The sequence below is a fragment of the Nannospalax galili genome, unplaced genomic scaffold, assembly GCF_000622305.1.
Source record: "Nannospalax galili isolate Female #2095 unplaced genomic scaffold, S.galili_v1.0 scaffold336, whole genome shotgun sequence".
Taxonomy (NCBI): domain Eukaryota; kingdom Metazoa; phylum Chordata; class Mammalia; order Rodentia; family Spalacidae; genus Nannospalax; species Nannospalax galili.
The window spans coordinates 5,177,007-5,192,935 of record NW_008343385.1 but is presented as its reverse complement, the minus strand read 5'-3'; the positions used below and the strand labels follow the sequence as shown (position 1 = coordinate 5,192,935).

General features: G+C 41.1%; 1 protein-coding gene across 3 annotated transcripts in view; it reads left to right on the top strand.

Annotated features, from left to right (window-relative positions):
- Positions 1-7,118: 7,118 nt before the first annotated feature.
- Positions 7,119-15,929, top strand: part of Tmem260 (transmembrane protein 260) — an 81,608-nt gene continuing 72,797 nt past the window's right edge. The window contains exons 1-3 of one of the 3 annotated variants that reach the window (XM_029566668.1): positions 7,119-7,217; positions 12,321-12,352; positions 13,068-13,219. Coding sequence is in view for 2 of the 3 variants with exons in the window: in XM_029566667.1 (XP_029422527.1) it covers positions 7,407-7,554; positions 12,321-12,352; positions 13,068-13,219 (332 nt within the window). In the remaining variant the exon portion in view is untranslated. Of the gene's footprint in view, positions 7,218-7,324; positions 7,555-12,320; positions 12,353-13,067; positions 13,220-15,929 lie in introns of those variants that run through there. The other 2 variants (XM_029566667.1, XM_008839529.3) reach the window with 2 other exon arrangements.

Sequence of the window (15,929 nt, the reverse complement as noted above, 5' to 3'; positions counted from 1 at the left end):
TTAACATCATAAAGCTACTCTTTAAAATGTGTGTGTGTGTGTGTGTGTGTGTGAGAGAGAGAGAGAGAGAGAAAGAGAGAGAGAGGTTTCCATGGCACATATGTGTAGGTCAAAGGACAACTTTTGGGAGTCAGTTCTCTCCTTCTGCCTTGCCGTTTTTCATGGTTTATTTTGTTTTGTTTCCTGAAACAGGATCTCCCTGTAGTTCCAGCTAGCCTGGAACTCACTATATAGACCAGGCTGGCCTTGATCTTATAGAGATCTACCTGCCTTGCCTCCCGAGTGCTGAGATTAAAGGTGTGCAGCACCATACCTGGATTGCCTTGATTTTTTGAGGCAAGATCTTTCTTGTGGTTTCTTGCCATTGTGCTGCATACTCCAGGCTAGTTGGTTTCCCGTCTCTGCCTCCCATCTCGCTGTAGGAGTGCTGGGATTACAGATGTGCACCATTACCTCTGGCTTTGGTTGTGAGTTCCAGGTGTTGAACTCATGTCATCAGACTTGCATAAAACACATTTTTTACCCACCAAGCCATATTCCCAACCCCTGTAAAGGTACTCAATGCTTGGAAAGAAGGAAAGAAAAAGGGAAGTGACTTCTGCTTTCAGAAAGAAGGAGATGTACTTTTCTCCATTCTTCCTGCTAGGTACAACTGAACAGCCTGGACATTGTACATAAGACAGATGTAACAAGACTTTCACAAGTGGAGAAAAGAAGGCAGAGCAGACAGGAGCTTTTGACTTCAGAAAATGATGCAGTGCGATCTCTGGGCTTTTCATTTTTTTTTAACACATTTTACCCACACTGATTGCTTAGAAGGCCTGGCAACCTAGGGATGCCAGTACATACAGCCAAAAACATACAAGCAGACGCAAGAATGAACCAACAAAGGCTAGTCTGCTTAGTCAAAGAACCAAGAAAATATGAAAAGAAAATAATAATTAGAAAAAAATCTCTCTGCTACAGCCCAAATCACAGCAAAAGCTATGACAAGAGCTGAATGGGGGTCAACTTAGACCCTGAAGGTGTGGAAGAAGGCTGAGGAAGGAGCCAGCATGTTTACTCTCGTTGGGTCATAATGAAGCCTTTCTTTTCCATGTTATCAATGGAGATCACTTTCTAGATTTCCATTCCCATTCAGATATAATGGAGAACCCTTCTCCCTCCCTGCTGGATGAAGTCAGAGGGGCCTAGTAAGTGGTCATGGTTTTCATCACCATCTCACAAAATAGAGGCCCCCTCCCTTGCTTCATCCACAATGTGGTACCAGTAGAAGCCACAGGAAAACAGAAAAGAGGCACTCCACACCTCCCAGCAAGGGACAGAGCAACAGTGGAGTGCCCACCGCGGCTCTGCAGGAATAAAGAGCAGAAACCTCCTTCAGTTTCAGTAGAGTTTATGTAAGTGCCAGTGAAAGCAAAGGCTTTCTGGAGAACTGAGAGACTACAAATGACCTGTTTCCCTCTCATTTGGCTTTCAAGGTACCTAGAGCTACATTTGGGATACCATAGAATCACAGAGCTTATGTACAAGCCGAGCATCCCCTAAATCCAAATTCTGTGATACTCTAAAACTGGAAAATCTTGAGTACTGACATGATGCTCAAAAAGTTTTGAATTTTAGTTCCTGGGCAGGGTGAAAAATGCTTTTAAATGCTCAGGAATCAGGATATTGAGGTAGGAGGATCACAAGTTTGAGGTCAGCTTGGGTAATAGACTGAGCCTGTCTCAAAAAAAATTTTTTTTTATTTTAGAACATATTCAAATTTTTATATTAAAAATATTCAACCAGTGAAGTCTATATAAATATTCCAATAAATTTTTAAAAAAACCTCTGAAATCTTAAACTTAGGACTTCTGGTTGTAAGCATTTTTTGCACACTTTGAAACAGATTTATTTTATTTTTAATTTTGTATATGTTTGGGTATGTGCATGAGTGCAGGTGCCCACAGAGGCCAGAGGAAGACATCAGATCTCCTGGAGCTGGAGTTATAAGTGGTTATGAACTAACTACCTGATGTGAGTGCCAGGAATTAAACTCTAGTCATTTGCAAGAGAAGAAAGGATTCTTAACTGCTGGGTCATTGCTTTAGAACCCCTGGTCCTAAGCATTCTGAATACAGGATATTCGCTTTGTGCTGACTTTCCTTCAATCTGATGCTGTTTTACTTTTATTTTTTTATTTTTTTAATTTTTATTGAGTTTTTGTGATTTTCATACAATATAGTTTGATGATATTTAGATCCTCTCCCCTATCTGTGCCTCTCCCTAATGCCCCCTCCCAATTTAATGTTCTCTCTCTCTCTCTCTCTCTCTCTCTCTCTCTCTCTCCATATATATTTGTGTCCCCAAATGTCCTTCAGTGTGGGTCCATCCACTGGGCCCACCAAGAGTCCTATCCCTGTAAAATATTGTCTCTTCCCTTCCCAGCAGCCATCAAGTGCCAAAAGTTCCTTAGGTTGGGTTGGGATTTCTTACCTACTTCCCTGTGACTTTGCTGAGAGTTTGTCTAGTTGAACTTGCAGGGGACTTGTGCATGCTTTCACTACTGCTGTGAGTTCATATGAGAAGCTGACCAGCTGTCTGGAAGATTGTTTCCTTGTGGTCATCCACCTCCTCTGGCTCTTAAAATCTTTCCACCTCCTCTTCCACAATAATCCCTGAGCCTTGGGAGGCAGCACTCTGCAGCCTCTTGTTCTCTGCCCGTTGGCCAGTTGTAGGTTTCTGTGTTAATCACCACCTGTTGCATAAGGGAGTTGAGAGATGCATTCATCCTATGCATAGAGGTTGCATTGAAGATGTGTCACTTCGAGTTTAGTGTCTCACAGACACATTCTCTGCATTTGAACAGTTCTGGAACTCTGTGGTAGTCTTCATCCTGGTGAGCCAGGTGCTCTCCAGTAGCTTCAGCAGGAGATGACCAGGACCCAAGGAGAGCCAATAAGAACAGAAGAGTCTGGTTCTTACTAGTTGGTAGAGAAGGCCCAAATTCTGGAACAGTGGGGCTAGAGAGCTGATGCTGTTTTTAACTCATATGATCCAGGGTCTCTATGATGGTCACTGGATACACAACTTGGTTTAGCTACAGTTCCTCACTTTCCAACTGACTGGCCTTGATCTCACAGAGATCCACCTACCTCTGCCTCCCAAGTGATGAAATTAAAGACATGTGTCACCATGCCCAGCTCAATACTAGGTATTTTGAGTGGCCTGATTCAATCAGTTGAAAGGCCATAAGAGCAGAGAAGAGGCTTCCCTGATGAAGGAGAAATCCCATTGTGGGCAGCAGCCATCCCTCATGCTGCCCGAGTCTAGCCTGCACTTCGCGATGGCCTTTCCTATGTGTTTCGAACCTGCTTAGTCTGCAGCCACAATCACATTAAATAAATGTTGTAATCCATATGTATCCTACTGTTTCTTTGTTAAATCCTAAGTGATTTATATGTTTTTGTATTTTGTATTATGTATTGTAGTAATCTCCAAACTACAGTAAAATGAAGTAGAACATAAACAGTAATGTTCTTTGTATGCCGTATGGATCCAATCCAGAATCAAGTCCAACTGTCATGTGTAACCTAAAGAGCTCTCGTGTTCTCCCCCCTCCCCATGTGAGGTTAACCGTTCTTGTTTGTTTACCTGTCCCTGTGATAAAACACTGACCAAAACCACCTTGGGAAGGAAAGGGTTTATTTGATTTACAGGTTACAATCCATCATTGATGGAAGCCAAGGCAAGAACTCAAGACAGGAATCTGGAGGCAGGAACTGAAGTAAGGGGCCATGGAGGAATGTTGCGTTGCTTACTGGCTTGCTTTTCTCCTGGCGCATGCTCAGCCAGCATTCTTACACAACCCAGGCCCACTGGGTCAAGACAGTTTTTCAGCTGAGCTTCCCTTTTCTCAGTGTGCCAGGTTAACAACTGAAGCGAACTGTGACAACAACCCTCTCCTGTTTTCCTTGGCCTCATCTCTAATTTCCCTACCTCATGTCAGACACTCTTTTAGGCTACAAAACAAAACGAACCTCATCTGGCATTTTAATCCCTGTGAATTTCCATATTCTTCCACTCTTTCTCTTTAAACTCCTTACAAATATATTGTTTTTGCCTCTGTTTCCTCATTTCTTGACACACTGATACTTGGTTTCCATGTCCACTTCTTTGCTGAAACCAAAGTGACCATCCAAGGTTCAAATATGTACAGGTCATCAAATCCAATTACAAAGGGCTAGTCAGCTTCTAGCACGCAGTCTCACTGTACTCTTGTAAGAGAATCCTGGGGCTGGGGAGAGAGCTCAGTGGGTAAAATGCTTGCTGCACAAACTTGAGGACCTGAGTGTGGATCCCCAGCACCCATGTCAAAGCCAGGCATGGCATTGGCATCTGTAACCCCAAGCCCTGGCGGCCAGGGGACAGAGACAGGGGGATTCTCCAGGCTTACTGGGAAGTCTAGCCAATCAATGAGCTCCAGGCTCAGTGAGCGATACTGACTCAAAAAAAAAATTAGGTGGAAATTAAGGAAGACACCTAAGGTTGACCTCTGATCGCCACGTGCACATACATGGACACACACAAGCTGTCTAGTTGAAAAGTACATTTCCCAGCATCTTTTGCCCTCTAGGAAAGGCACATAACTCAACTGAGACCAATGTAATGCAGGAGAATTATGCAATGGCCTTTCCAGAACACTAAAAAGAATAAAGATGGGACTGGAAAGATGACTCAGCAGTTAAGAGCACCTGCTGCTCTTGCAGAGGACCTGGGTTCAATTCCCAGCACCCACATGGCAGCTAACAACTGTCACTCCAGTTCTAGGGGATCTAACGCCCTCTTCTGATCTCTGTGGGCACTGTGTGGTACACTTGCATACATGCGGGTATTACACTTACATACTCACACAATATTTTTTTAAAGGAGTGGCTCATACACTTTTATTCCTGTCCTGACTCATCCCCTTCCTATCCCTTTGTGATCCTTTACTCTCATTCACCACTCTCTGTTCACTTTTTCCCTAAATGAAGATGCGGGCTAACATTAGACCACAGTTTGTATTCTCTTTTTTTTGTTTGTTTGTTTTGGTTTGGATTCTTTGAGACAGGGTCTCCCGGTAGCCCCAGCTGACCTGGAACTCACTATGTAGACTGGGCTGGCCTTGAACTCACAGAGATTCACCTGCCTCTGCCTCCCGAGTGCTGGGATTAAAGCGTGTGTCACCACGCCCGGCAACAGTTTGTATTCTCTTTATGCTATTTTCAACCTAGTCATTCCTCTGTGAGTGTCAAATGTGTAGATCTAGCACTGATCTTCCCAAACTCAAGTAGTTATTCCCTTTTGAAAAAAAAAAAAAAATGGATCTTTTTTTAAGACTTTATATAAGCAAAAGATGAAATGGACCAAAGGAGAAAGACGTCTATGCTTGGCTCAGAATTATTCATTGACATGTTCTTTCAGAAAAGAAATAGAAGCTTTCTTAGTTCTCTGTTGCTAACTAGCAAATTATCACAACTCATTGTCTTAAAGCATCAACATTATTATTTCATTGCTTCTACTGAACAGCAATCTGGGAGATTCTTAGTTGAGTTCTCTGCTTCAGGGTCTTTCACAGGCTGCAATCAGGGTCTCCACCAGAGTTAAACTCACTGCAAGGCTAACATGGGGGAAGGGTCCACTTCCTAACTCTTTCACATGGTGTTAGAGGGATTCAGTTTTCTGAAGCTTAATGGACAGAAGGCCTCAGTTTCTCACAGAGTGCTAGCTGGAGGTCCCCTCAGTTCTTTGCCATGTGGACCTTTCTATATGGCAGGTCACAACATGGTAGTTGGCTTCGTCAGAGAGAACAAGAAGTTGAGAAGTAGTGGTGTGAGAAAAGGCTGAAAAATCAGTCTTTCACAACCTAATCTCAAAAAGAGAGACATCCATCAATTTGTGTATTCCATCAATAAGATTCCTAAGGTGTAGCCCATACCCAGAAGGAAGGGTTACACTGAATACCCTTCCAGGTAATTCCAGGATGCAGGGACTGCTGGGAGCCATTGTCCAAGCAGCATACCACACAGCCCCTGTGTCCCAGAAATTCAGCTGAGAAAAATTATGTAAATCCGGGGAAAAGACTAAGGAAAGCTGTCAAAGCTACTGCCAATAAAAGAAGGTATGTTACTCTACAGTTGGGATGCTGTGTTCCTGGGAGGTGGTATGTTACTTTACAGTAAGGATGTAAATTCCTGTCAGATTGCATCTAACATATTTGAAAATGTCATTTATTTTCCATGCATTTTGAAGTACATTGTATGAAAGTTTCCTTTCTTCCCAATCAGAGCAATTGCTACAACAATGCAAAATGTAAGTTTCAAATATTTACTAAGGGGCTGAAGAGATGGCCCAGTAATGAGGAGCACTGTTCTTACAGAGGACCTGGTTTAGGTTCCCATCACCCACATGGCTACAGTTGCAGGGGATTTAACGCCCTCTTCTGGCCTTCATGGGCACTGCATGCACAAATGCATTTACATACATGCAAGCAACACAAATAACTTTTAAAATATTAAGGGCTGAGAAAAAGCTCAGTGGTAGAGTGTCTGTCTAGCACATGTGAGGCTCTAGGTTCAATTCCCAGCAATGGGATGTGTGGTTGCCAGTAGCTCCCATTCCCGTTTGCATTGTTACTTGTCTCCATTTCATTTCCCACTTGTACATCAAGTCTTCATCAAAACATTTCATTTAAGTAGGATACACTTTTATCATGAAGAGCCATTTTTATTAATACTAGAACTCCAGTTTCCCAACTCATCTTATTTTCCTCATGTTTTTTTAAGGCAAACAAGCACATTTTAATCTCTGAAAATCAGTGACTTAATTAGCACACGGGTTTACATTAACCCTAGTAAGGTAAATCGTATAAATACACAATGGCTATTGCTGTATGCACTGAAAAGCCAATAGCAGCCAGTGTGTTTGTGGCTTTGCACAGCACCTCTTGCTGAGGTCGACGCTCTTTTGTGCAGTTCCACCCCACACCGTAGGGGGCAGAGCAGCTCTTTCTGGCTCGCGGTTTTCCGCGCCGCTTCCTTCTGTGAGAACTGACCAAGTCGGTGCGCAAGGCGGGAGTCGGGGGCGGGGGGCGGGGGCGGGGCGGTGACACTGCCCTGGGGTCGGCAGGCCTGTGCCCAGCCTTGCCGTCCAGAGGAAGTCTGCCCCTGTGACTCATGACTGGAAACCACACTGTGAGTAGGGTGGTTCCAGAACACTCCCGGGGCGTGCTGTGCATGCGCTTGTCAGCTCCCCCTCCCAGCGGGAAAAGATGCGGCTGCCCCGCCCCGTCCACCGGAAGTTGCCGCCGGCTGCGCGCGCCTCTCGTCCCGGACGCTCCGAACGCACCTGGGGTGTGTGCTGCATGGTGCGCGTCCTGGCCCATGCGTCTCCATGGCGACGGCGGGGGCCCGGCAGCCCGAGCGGGGCCGCGGCACTCCGGGGGCCTCCGTGGCTGCGTGGCCGTGTTCGCCGCCGTGGCCGCCGTGTTCACCCTCACTCTGCCCCCCTCGGTGCCGGGGGGAGACTCGGGTAAAGTACTCCGGCCACCCTCCTCCGCTCCCCCGCCCGGCGCCGGAAGCACCGCGCGGCCTCGGGTGACCGCTCCCCGGGGCTCGGCCAGGTGCCTTTCCATCCCGGGATCTCTGGCTTCTGTGGGTTTCGGCGGATGGGATTTAACGTCCTGTCCACTTACCCACATCTTCTGGTCCTGAGTTTTTACTTTATTCACTTTTAGTTCATAAATAGTAGCTACCGAGTTCTTACAGTGTTGCAATCGGAAGGAATGAGAGTGGTGTTGAGCAGATAGCATGGAGCGTGTTTAGCGTGTTAGAGATGATACACAAGTTACTGAATAAACTACACTTTAAGTAGCGATGCATTACCGAGACACCGAGAGAGAAATGCAATTGAGAGTGACGTGGGTAGTGAGCGGGTCCTTCAGATTGGACTTCCCAGAAGGTGTTTTAATTGCAAGCTGAATATTGAGAGGAACCAGCCATGCAGAATATTTAGAGAACCCTTTAAAGAGCGGTTGCCAGCCGCAGCTTAAAGCATGCTGCTTCTGTGAAAAAGAAAAGCTTGATTCACACAGCTCGTTTTAAATCAGGCATAAAAGTATCATGTTTGAGAGTAGAAACAAGTTCCTGGTTTTTGTTTTACTGTCAAATGAATTGACCAGTAATGCAGATTTTGTCATGATGGTGCTGTAAATTCAGGCAGCGAAACTATTTTCTGAAGAACCGGTGCACTCTTTATCATTTCGCTACATGACAGGCTAAACCAGATTTGATGGCTGAAGCAGGGAACCTTTATCATATCCCAGTCTGTAGATCGGGAGTTCTGGGTGCAGTTTAGCTGGGTATACTCGCACGGGACAGAGTTCTGTCATGGAGCTGCAGACTTCTCAAGGCCCGATTTGGGGGAATATCTGTCTCTAATCTCAGCCTAGTTCTTTGCTTTGAGTCACCCCATAAGATAGCTGACTCCTGTGAAGAGAAAGAGATAGGGTACTTCTGTCTGACACCTCTGTCATTTTGAAACCTAATCCTAGAAGTGATATGTCACTGCCCTATTTTATTTGAGGGAGTCAGTAAATCTAGCCCAGTTCAAAGGGGGAGAGGATTACACATAAGAATGCCAGGAATTGGGGATTACTGGCACCGTCTTCAAGACTGCCTGCCACCTTAAGGATCCTTGATGGCGCATTTTCAAGTCCACCTTTCTGCTCTCCCTTTCCATTGAGCAAATAGGGGTAGTGTTTCATTAGCATGGCAGGGAATGGAGTTACCAACTTTTCAAGTGTTAGGTTGGCAAGAGGTTTGACGTTGGACAGTATTATTTAGAGGTTAGCTAACTCTGTACCCACTTTTAAAAAAAGAAAAAAAATATATCTAATTATGGTTATATGAGCCTGAAATGTATGAGATGGATAAAAGTTAACACCGAATTCACTATATGCCAGACACTGTTCCCAGTGCTTTTTATGGATTTTTTCTGCCCTCCCAGGTATCCTAGGAGGTAGGTACTATTTTTCTCTTTGTAGATGAGAAAAATAAGGCTAAACTATATTGTGAGTCAGAGTTAGTAAGGGCCATCTGAAAAGGAACTGAAACCCGTTGACTTAGAAAAGTTTTTCTTAATGCCTAGTCTGTTGAAAACATTTTTATGAAATTCCTTGTTAAAACACCAGTGCACACATAGCAAATCTATTCAAGATGTTATCTTTTATAATACTGCATTTTGTTTTTTACTGAAAGATTAAAGTTATGTATTCCACTAGGTCACCAGACTTTTTAAGTGTTCTGATTTGCTAAGTTGGATGCTAAATAGTGGTGGCTTCTGATATTTTTATGTTGATTTGGGGGAATGATCACTGGCCTGTTTTTCAACTATGCCAATGTGGGGGAAAACCCAAGCTTTGAGCATTTTGTTTATATGCTGAATGTACCACTCTCCTTGAAACTTTATGAAATTATATATTCTATCAGTAAACAGAACACATCTCAAAACCAAAATAAAGCATGTATTCTTCTTCCTGATAAGTCTTAATTATATTTTAAGTCTATCACATTATGTGACTTTTTGTTTTTTGCACTACTAAACGTGCATAGTACATTCATGGGCAGGGGTGCTCATGGTCCTAAGAGAAAGTATGGGAGCCCCATGTTCACTCGATTAACTTATAGAGGGATTTATATACATTGAAAGTGGTGATTTTAACAGACTTGCTATGTGGCAGTAGAATAATAATGTATCATGAAGGGACCTGGATTCTGTAAACTTTAAGCATCTATAGACAGCTCTGAGCTTACTGCTAATTTGCATCTTGAACAACAGAGCTGTGAGTCTCAAACCTGAATATACTTGAAAATTGCATAGAAAGCATGACTCCATGTCAGAGGGCCTTACAAGAGCAGAAGTTTTGTGGTCATAGAATTTGCCTGAGGAAACCCCAGTGTCAAGGGATAGGAGAAAGCAGGGACTCTGGAGGTACTGAGTGTTCTGGGGTTTTGTTTATTTTAGTGTTCACTGGACTCTTTCACATTCAGTGGGAGAGCAGTGTTTCCCTTTAGCTCTTGAGCAAGGGTATGTTACAAACTTTGAACAGTGGCATATTTTCTGTTTAGAGTTAACATTGCTAAGAATTGATGGAAGTGTGTCAAGTTCCAGGTTTGTTTTTACAGCAATGGAAGTCCAAGGGTAAAAATACGGATTTTATTTAATGGCAAAAGTTAGAGGAAATGGGGTATTAATGTTAAAGTGTAGTTTGAAAACATTTGAATGGAAGAGTACCTAGAGCACTGTTTCTGATTCATGCCTCCATGCAGCAGTACAGGAAGACATTAGTGAATAGTAATCATTTGTGAGTTATTGTTGCTTATTATGAAAGGCACAAGTATACATTTTCTGTTCTTCACTTTCTACCTTTAATTTCCACCTTTACATTCTCTGGCCTTGACTATAGCATGACTTTACTGTATCTCTGTGCTCAGTGATGAATTGAAAGTTAGAAATTACCACATGCTTTGTCACACAGATGAGAACAAAAGTGGGTCAGAACAAAGTTAACCCCGAGTGGAACTGTAAAGTCTGTCCTTAAGCAGGTACAGAGGGAGCCGTTCTAATCATTTTTAGGTCATAAACAATTTCCTTAAAAAGAAGTATTCAGGATATAAAAAGTACCTCAGTCACTAAGGTACTGATATCAGTAATTGACCCAAATAAGCGACATGATTCTGGGTGCCCTTAGGGGCCTTCTGTGATGCACTCATCCCTTCAGAGAGGTTTCTGATTAGCAAGGATGACAGTATGTTTTCACCACCCGCTATGTGCAGAGGGCTTATATTTGATTCTTTGTGAGTGACTAGCATGGGGACAGGTGGTGATAGCTTGACAAGATCCTGAAATGGATAAGATATGTTTCTAAACTTAGTGGGAGAGAGAAATGAAAACAAGTAGCCAGAATATAATGCAATATAAGAAAGTGCTAAATAGTTTCAGGCAGGCTCTGTGAAAGAGAAGGAAATAATGAACTGATGGAGGATGCTGGAGCTGGATGTGTGTAAGGAAAGGTGTTACTGAGAAAGTGACAGTTGAACCAGGCCTGGGAGGATTTAGGGAAGAATGGTGGAGAAATATTCCAGGGTGTGAAAATGAGTGATAGGCATGAAAAGGGGTGGGCCACCCCAGATTAGCACTGGTACTCAGATGTCGGGGGGCGTATGCTGTGTGAATATAAGCCTACCAAAAGGGACCCTGAAGCCATAAGGGGCCTGATCGAGGAAGCCCTTGTTCTAAGGTATCTGAATGCACTGGTAGGAGCCGCCGATGAGAAAATACAGACAACAGCCCAGATGGGAACCTGTCTGTGTGTTGTGTAAATGGGGGGAGGGTGTGGCAGTCATAAATAATTTTGGCACAGAGATATAGTAAAGTCTTGCTATAGTCCAGGCCAGAGAATGTAAAGCTAGAAATTAAAGGCAGAAAGTGAAGAACAGAAAATGTATACTTGTGCCTTTCATAATAAGCAACAATAACTCACAAATCGTTACTATTCACTAATGTCTTACTGTACTGCTGCGTGGAGACATTAGTGCTCTGAGTACTTAAAACAGTAACAGACATTGAATTACTGCATCGTAATTTGAGAAATAACCAGTAGCACTGAGGAACCATATATAAAGAATCAGATGATTTGTTTGTTCATAGCTGTATTATGAGAGAACTTATCAAAACAGCCCAGAAGATTATTTAATGACTCCTAACTTAATGTAGAAAGGTGTCAAAATGCCAGTTACAGTAGCATGGCACCTTTAGTGGAGCATCCAAACCTCAGACATTTTATATGTCATACAGGCTGGCCTCGAACTTGTGACAGTCCTCTTGCTTCTGCCTCCCAAGTGCTGGGAAAATGGGCATGAGCTACCACACCCAACTTTAGAGCTGTATCTTGATAAGGCATGCTGAATTCTTAAAAATACAGCATCTTATCCTGATGCTCTGTGAATGCATTTTTATATTTGCAAGTAAATATAACTTGGGAAGGAAAATGATCATTTTAAAAAATGAGAATTCACCTGTTTCCACTGACCAGTCACTAAAAACTATCAAAGATTGTTTAAGACCTAAGGAAGAAAAGATTCTTAGACTATTTCATGCTGTTAAATCTCTACAGATTTACAGTTTTATCCAGTCAAATTAATGCAAAATCCCAATGCAAGCATTCGGATTTTGAAAACTTTGGAGGAGTGTCATTCTCTAATAGTAATTATTGGTTTTACATTATTTTTTCACAGGGGAACTGATCACAGCTGCACATGAGCTCGGAGTAAGTATTAGTTTTATTGTTTAATCAATGCTCTCATTAACAGTTTTAGGAATTAAGAAAGTTTAATTAAGCATGGAGCAAAGTAGATTAATTTATTTTCAAACCCTAGTTTTTAGTAACTTCTAAGTACAGTACGTGACAATTTACTTAAAGTTTTAAATCCAATTATACTAAATTATAAAGCAAAGCCTTTACTATATATACAGTAGATGGCTTATTATCACCCCAAATTTTGTATAAGCTGTGGAGAATAAATCGGGTTAACAGTTTTAGTAAGTTTATTATTTAATAAACTTCATTATGGTGTGTGATCCCTTTAGTCAAGACCTTCCGACTGTCAGCATGGTGGTAATCCAATAGCAAAGAGGTCTTTCAACTTTCTAACCAAGGCAATATTTCAGAACTTGCCCTTTTTTTCAATAGCCTTTTAAATGACCCAAACGTACTGTGAACCTAGAGACAAACTGCTTAAGGACTGCCAATGAAATATGTCACCCTTTCTCTAGGTGGCGTGCCATGTGATAGACACTGCCAAATCCTCTAAAGAAAATATTTATTTGTATTGTCACAAGAGGATTACAACAGGAAAGCACTGTTCAGACATTTAGTCACCAGCGTTTAGTTTTCGTGCCTGCCTGAGAAAAGGCCACTTCACCTAGAGCCAGTGCGATGCTTCTTTCTAGATGAAAACCTTCTGTTGCTCATTTTTCTGTAGGTGGCCCATCCTCCTGGCTATCCTTTGTTCACGCTGGTGGCTAAACTGGCAATCACACTCTTTCCGTTTGGCTCTGTTGCCTACCGAGTCAATCTCCTCTGTGGCTTGTTTGGAGCAGTAGCTGCATCATTCCTTTTCTTCACTGTTTTCAGGTAAAGTAGTTAACTAGTTAATTTTGAGTAGTTAGAAATGTGGGTTTCTTGTGGCCAACTACACATTACTTTCGTTGCTTGAGTGGCTTCCTTAACTCACGTGATTTCACTTTCTTAATTTACAGTCTTTCATATGCCTTTCATAACCCTCAAATAGTTACCCGGTTGGCTCTGCTTCATACAGTGGGGTGAAGGTGTCACCAGCTCATTATCACAGTTCTCTGGTTAGGCAGAACTAATGAGGTTTGTCACTTTATGAAGATGCAGATGGGCCAATTTAACTCAGCAGTATAAAGCTCATCTTTTGGTAAACAGTAAATATCAATTACTCACAGTGTTGCTGATGGGCAGCTGCCTCTCAGGCTGGGCCTGATTTCTAATCATAGTATAAATATGAACATACTGTATGGTTTTGGAAATGAGGTTGTTAACCAAGGAGATCTTATTTGGGGTGTGGTTTTAGCAAGGTGTTCCACCGTCCCACTGCAGCCCTAGGGAGGGAAGGCAAAGTAGGCCCTACTGACTTCACTGATGGAAGGCTTTCTTAGTTAGGGAGCTACTCTGCTTTTAACAAGTTGCTCAAAAGTTCAGGATGTTGGTAAACTCATTTGCCTTTGAAATTTGTGTCTCCAATCTTAGTCTAACCTGTACCTAAGAGGATGATATAAAAAAATTCAAATTATACTTTCTAATAAAGGGAAAAACCAACTATTCTTAATAAAGCACTGCTTCTAAAAACTTTTATAAGCTTTTTAAAATAAAAACAAAATTTTAATGTAAATATAATTTGAATAGATATAATTTCCAGTGTTATATTTGGCAACTAATATAGTCACAGTACTACCCTTTAATTAAATTCTCTCTAAATTTCCTTTGGAATTATAGAAATGTAAAAGCTAATATGATTTTAAATCTACTTGTAGAAAGGATTCAGATTCAAAAATTATAGTTTTGACCAAATTTTGTCTATATTACTCAATTTGTTTCTATTTAATTTTACATTAATCTTACATATTTTCATTGCTAGTCAAACCTTTAATAGGAAATGTTTAAAATAATATCTCTGCTGGATTGATTAGTATTCTGAATACATTTTCTAGAGGGTTAGAATAATTTTGATTAAAACTATTTATTTCTTCTGAGTCTTTTATGATTAAAGTATCTACCAGTATTTCCATTGAGAGAAAAACTGATTGTTTGAAATTCTGGGTTGAAATTTGGAATTTCTGGGTTGAAATTTGGAACTTAACCTGTTCAGTATTAAAGATGTAAGGTATTAATTTTCACAGGAAATTTTAAAACAAGACATGTCAGTGCGTGATGTTATAAATGCTCTTGGGCAAGTAGAGTGATTAATGTTCTTTTCATGTTTTTTCCATATTGTTGATGCCATTCCACAGAGAAACTATTTAAAAAATCATATGTAAAATACTTCTCCAAATCTAAATAGCTTTGGACAGTAATTTTCCTTTGAGTTGTTCACATTTAATTATGCTTGATTATATGATTTTAGATAAATATACTAGCATGGGAATCTTTGCTTTTAATACAATGTTAGTGATAAATAATTATAATTACTAATATTTTAAATACAAACTCTAATACTATCAAACTGGCTAAGTTGTTTAGTAATACAGTACTTCAGAAAAGTTGTTTTCTTTCTGGAAAGGAATCTAACATTATTACATACATTTAATATGAAAATACATTATTTTGAATACAAATAACTGACAAGGTACATGTCCTTTGGGAACAACCTAGTTCAAATGGCAAATCTGTTTTGTCAAACAATAGACACCCTTCAGAAAGGAGAAGCCATCTCTATGGTAATAGGACTAACAGTAGCCTATTGATTGAGTGGAAGAAGACATTATCCAATGTCAGCTGGCTTGTTACAATTTCATTTATTGTATGACCTGAACTTAACCTCTAAAACCTTTCTTCAGCGAATATAAACCCAGCAGCAGGACAGTTTCTGTGCAGCTGTTGCAGTGGTGGCTTTTTTCCAGTCCCAGCATACAGTAAATATATTCCTTTACAGGTTGCCTTGTTGCTCAGAATTTATTTAGGAGACATTTCACTACTGTATTCATTTACAGACCAAATCATCTTTCCATATTGTTGTTGCATATTGAAGGATTTTGATCTAGGAAGCAATTTTATTCTTTCTTTGTCCATCACTTAGGAGAACATTACTGTACATGTGGGATTAGTGCTGACTGGTGTGCAGTAAATTAATTCTTTTAACAGGTTTAGGGTTTTTTTCAGGTAATTGTTCATGTAGCATTCACTATATTTAGCTCTTGGGGTGGACATAAAGACCTTCTGTACCTTTTAAACAAAGATTGTATTTCAAAAGCAAATTTCTGTTTAAATGTGTTGATGTAAAAAGCTCCATTTTTTTCAGTAAACACGACTTAAAGTGAAAGAACAATTTATTCATTGTTTCCAATTACTATGTTATTTTTGCATTTCTTGCTTCCTTTTCTTTCTTTTAAAAGTCGTAAGATGTTGTTAACGCTGCATTTTTTTTGTCAGTCTTTCCTAATGGTTGGCAAGAACTCAATTATATTTTCTGTGCTCTAATATAGAAAGCATATGAGTAAAACAGCTCACTGCAAGCTGCATATGTCACTGTAGTTGATTGAGTTAGTAAGAGTGGACTGTTCTGCAGGAATTGTCCCCTTTAGGGGCATTTTAAAGCATGCAT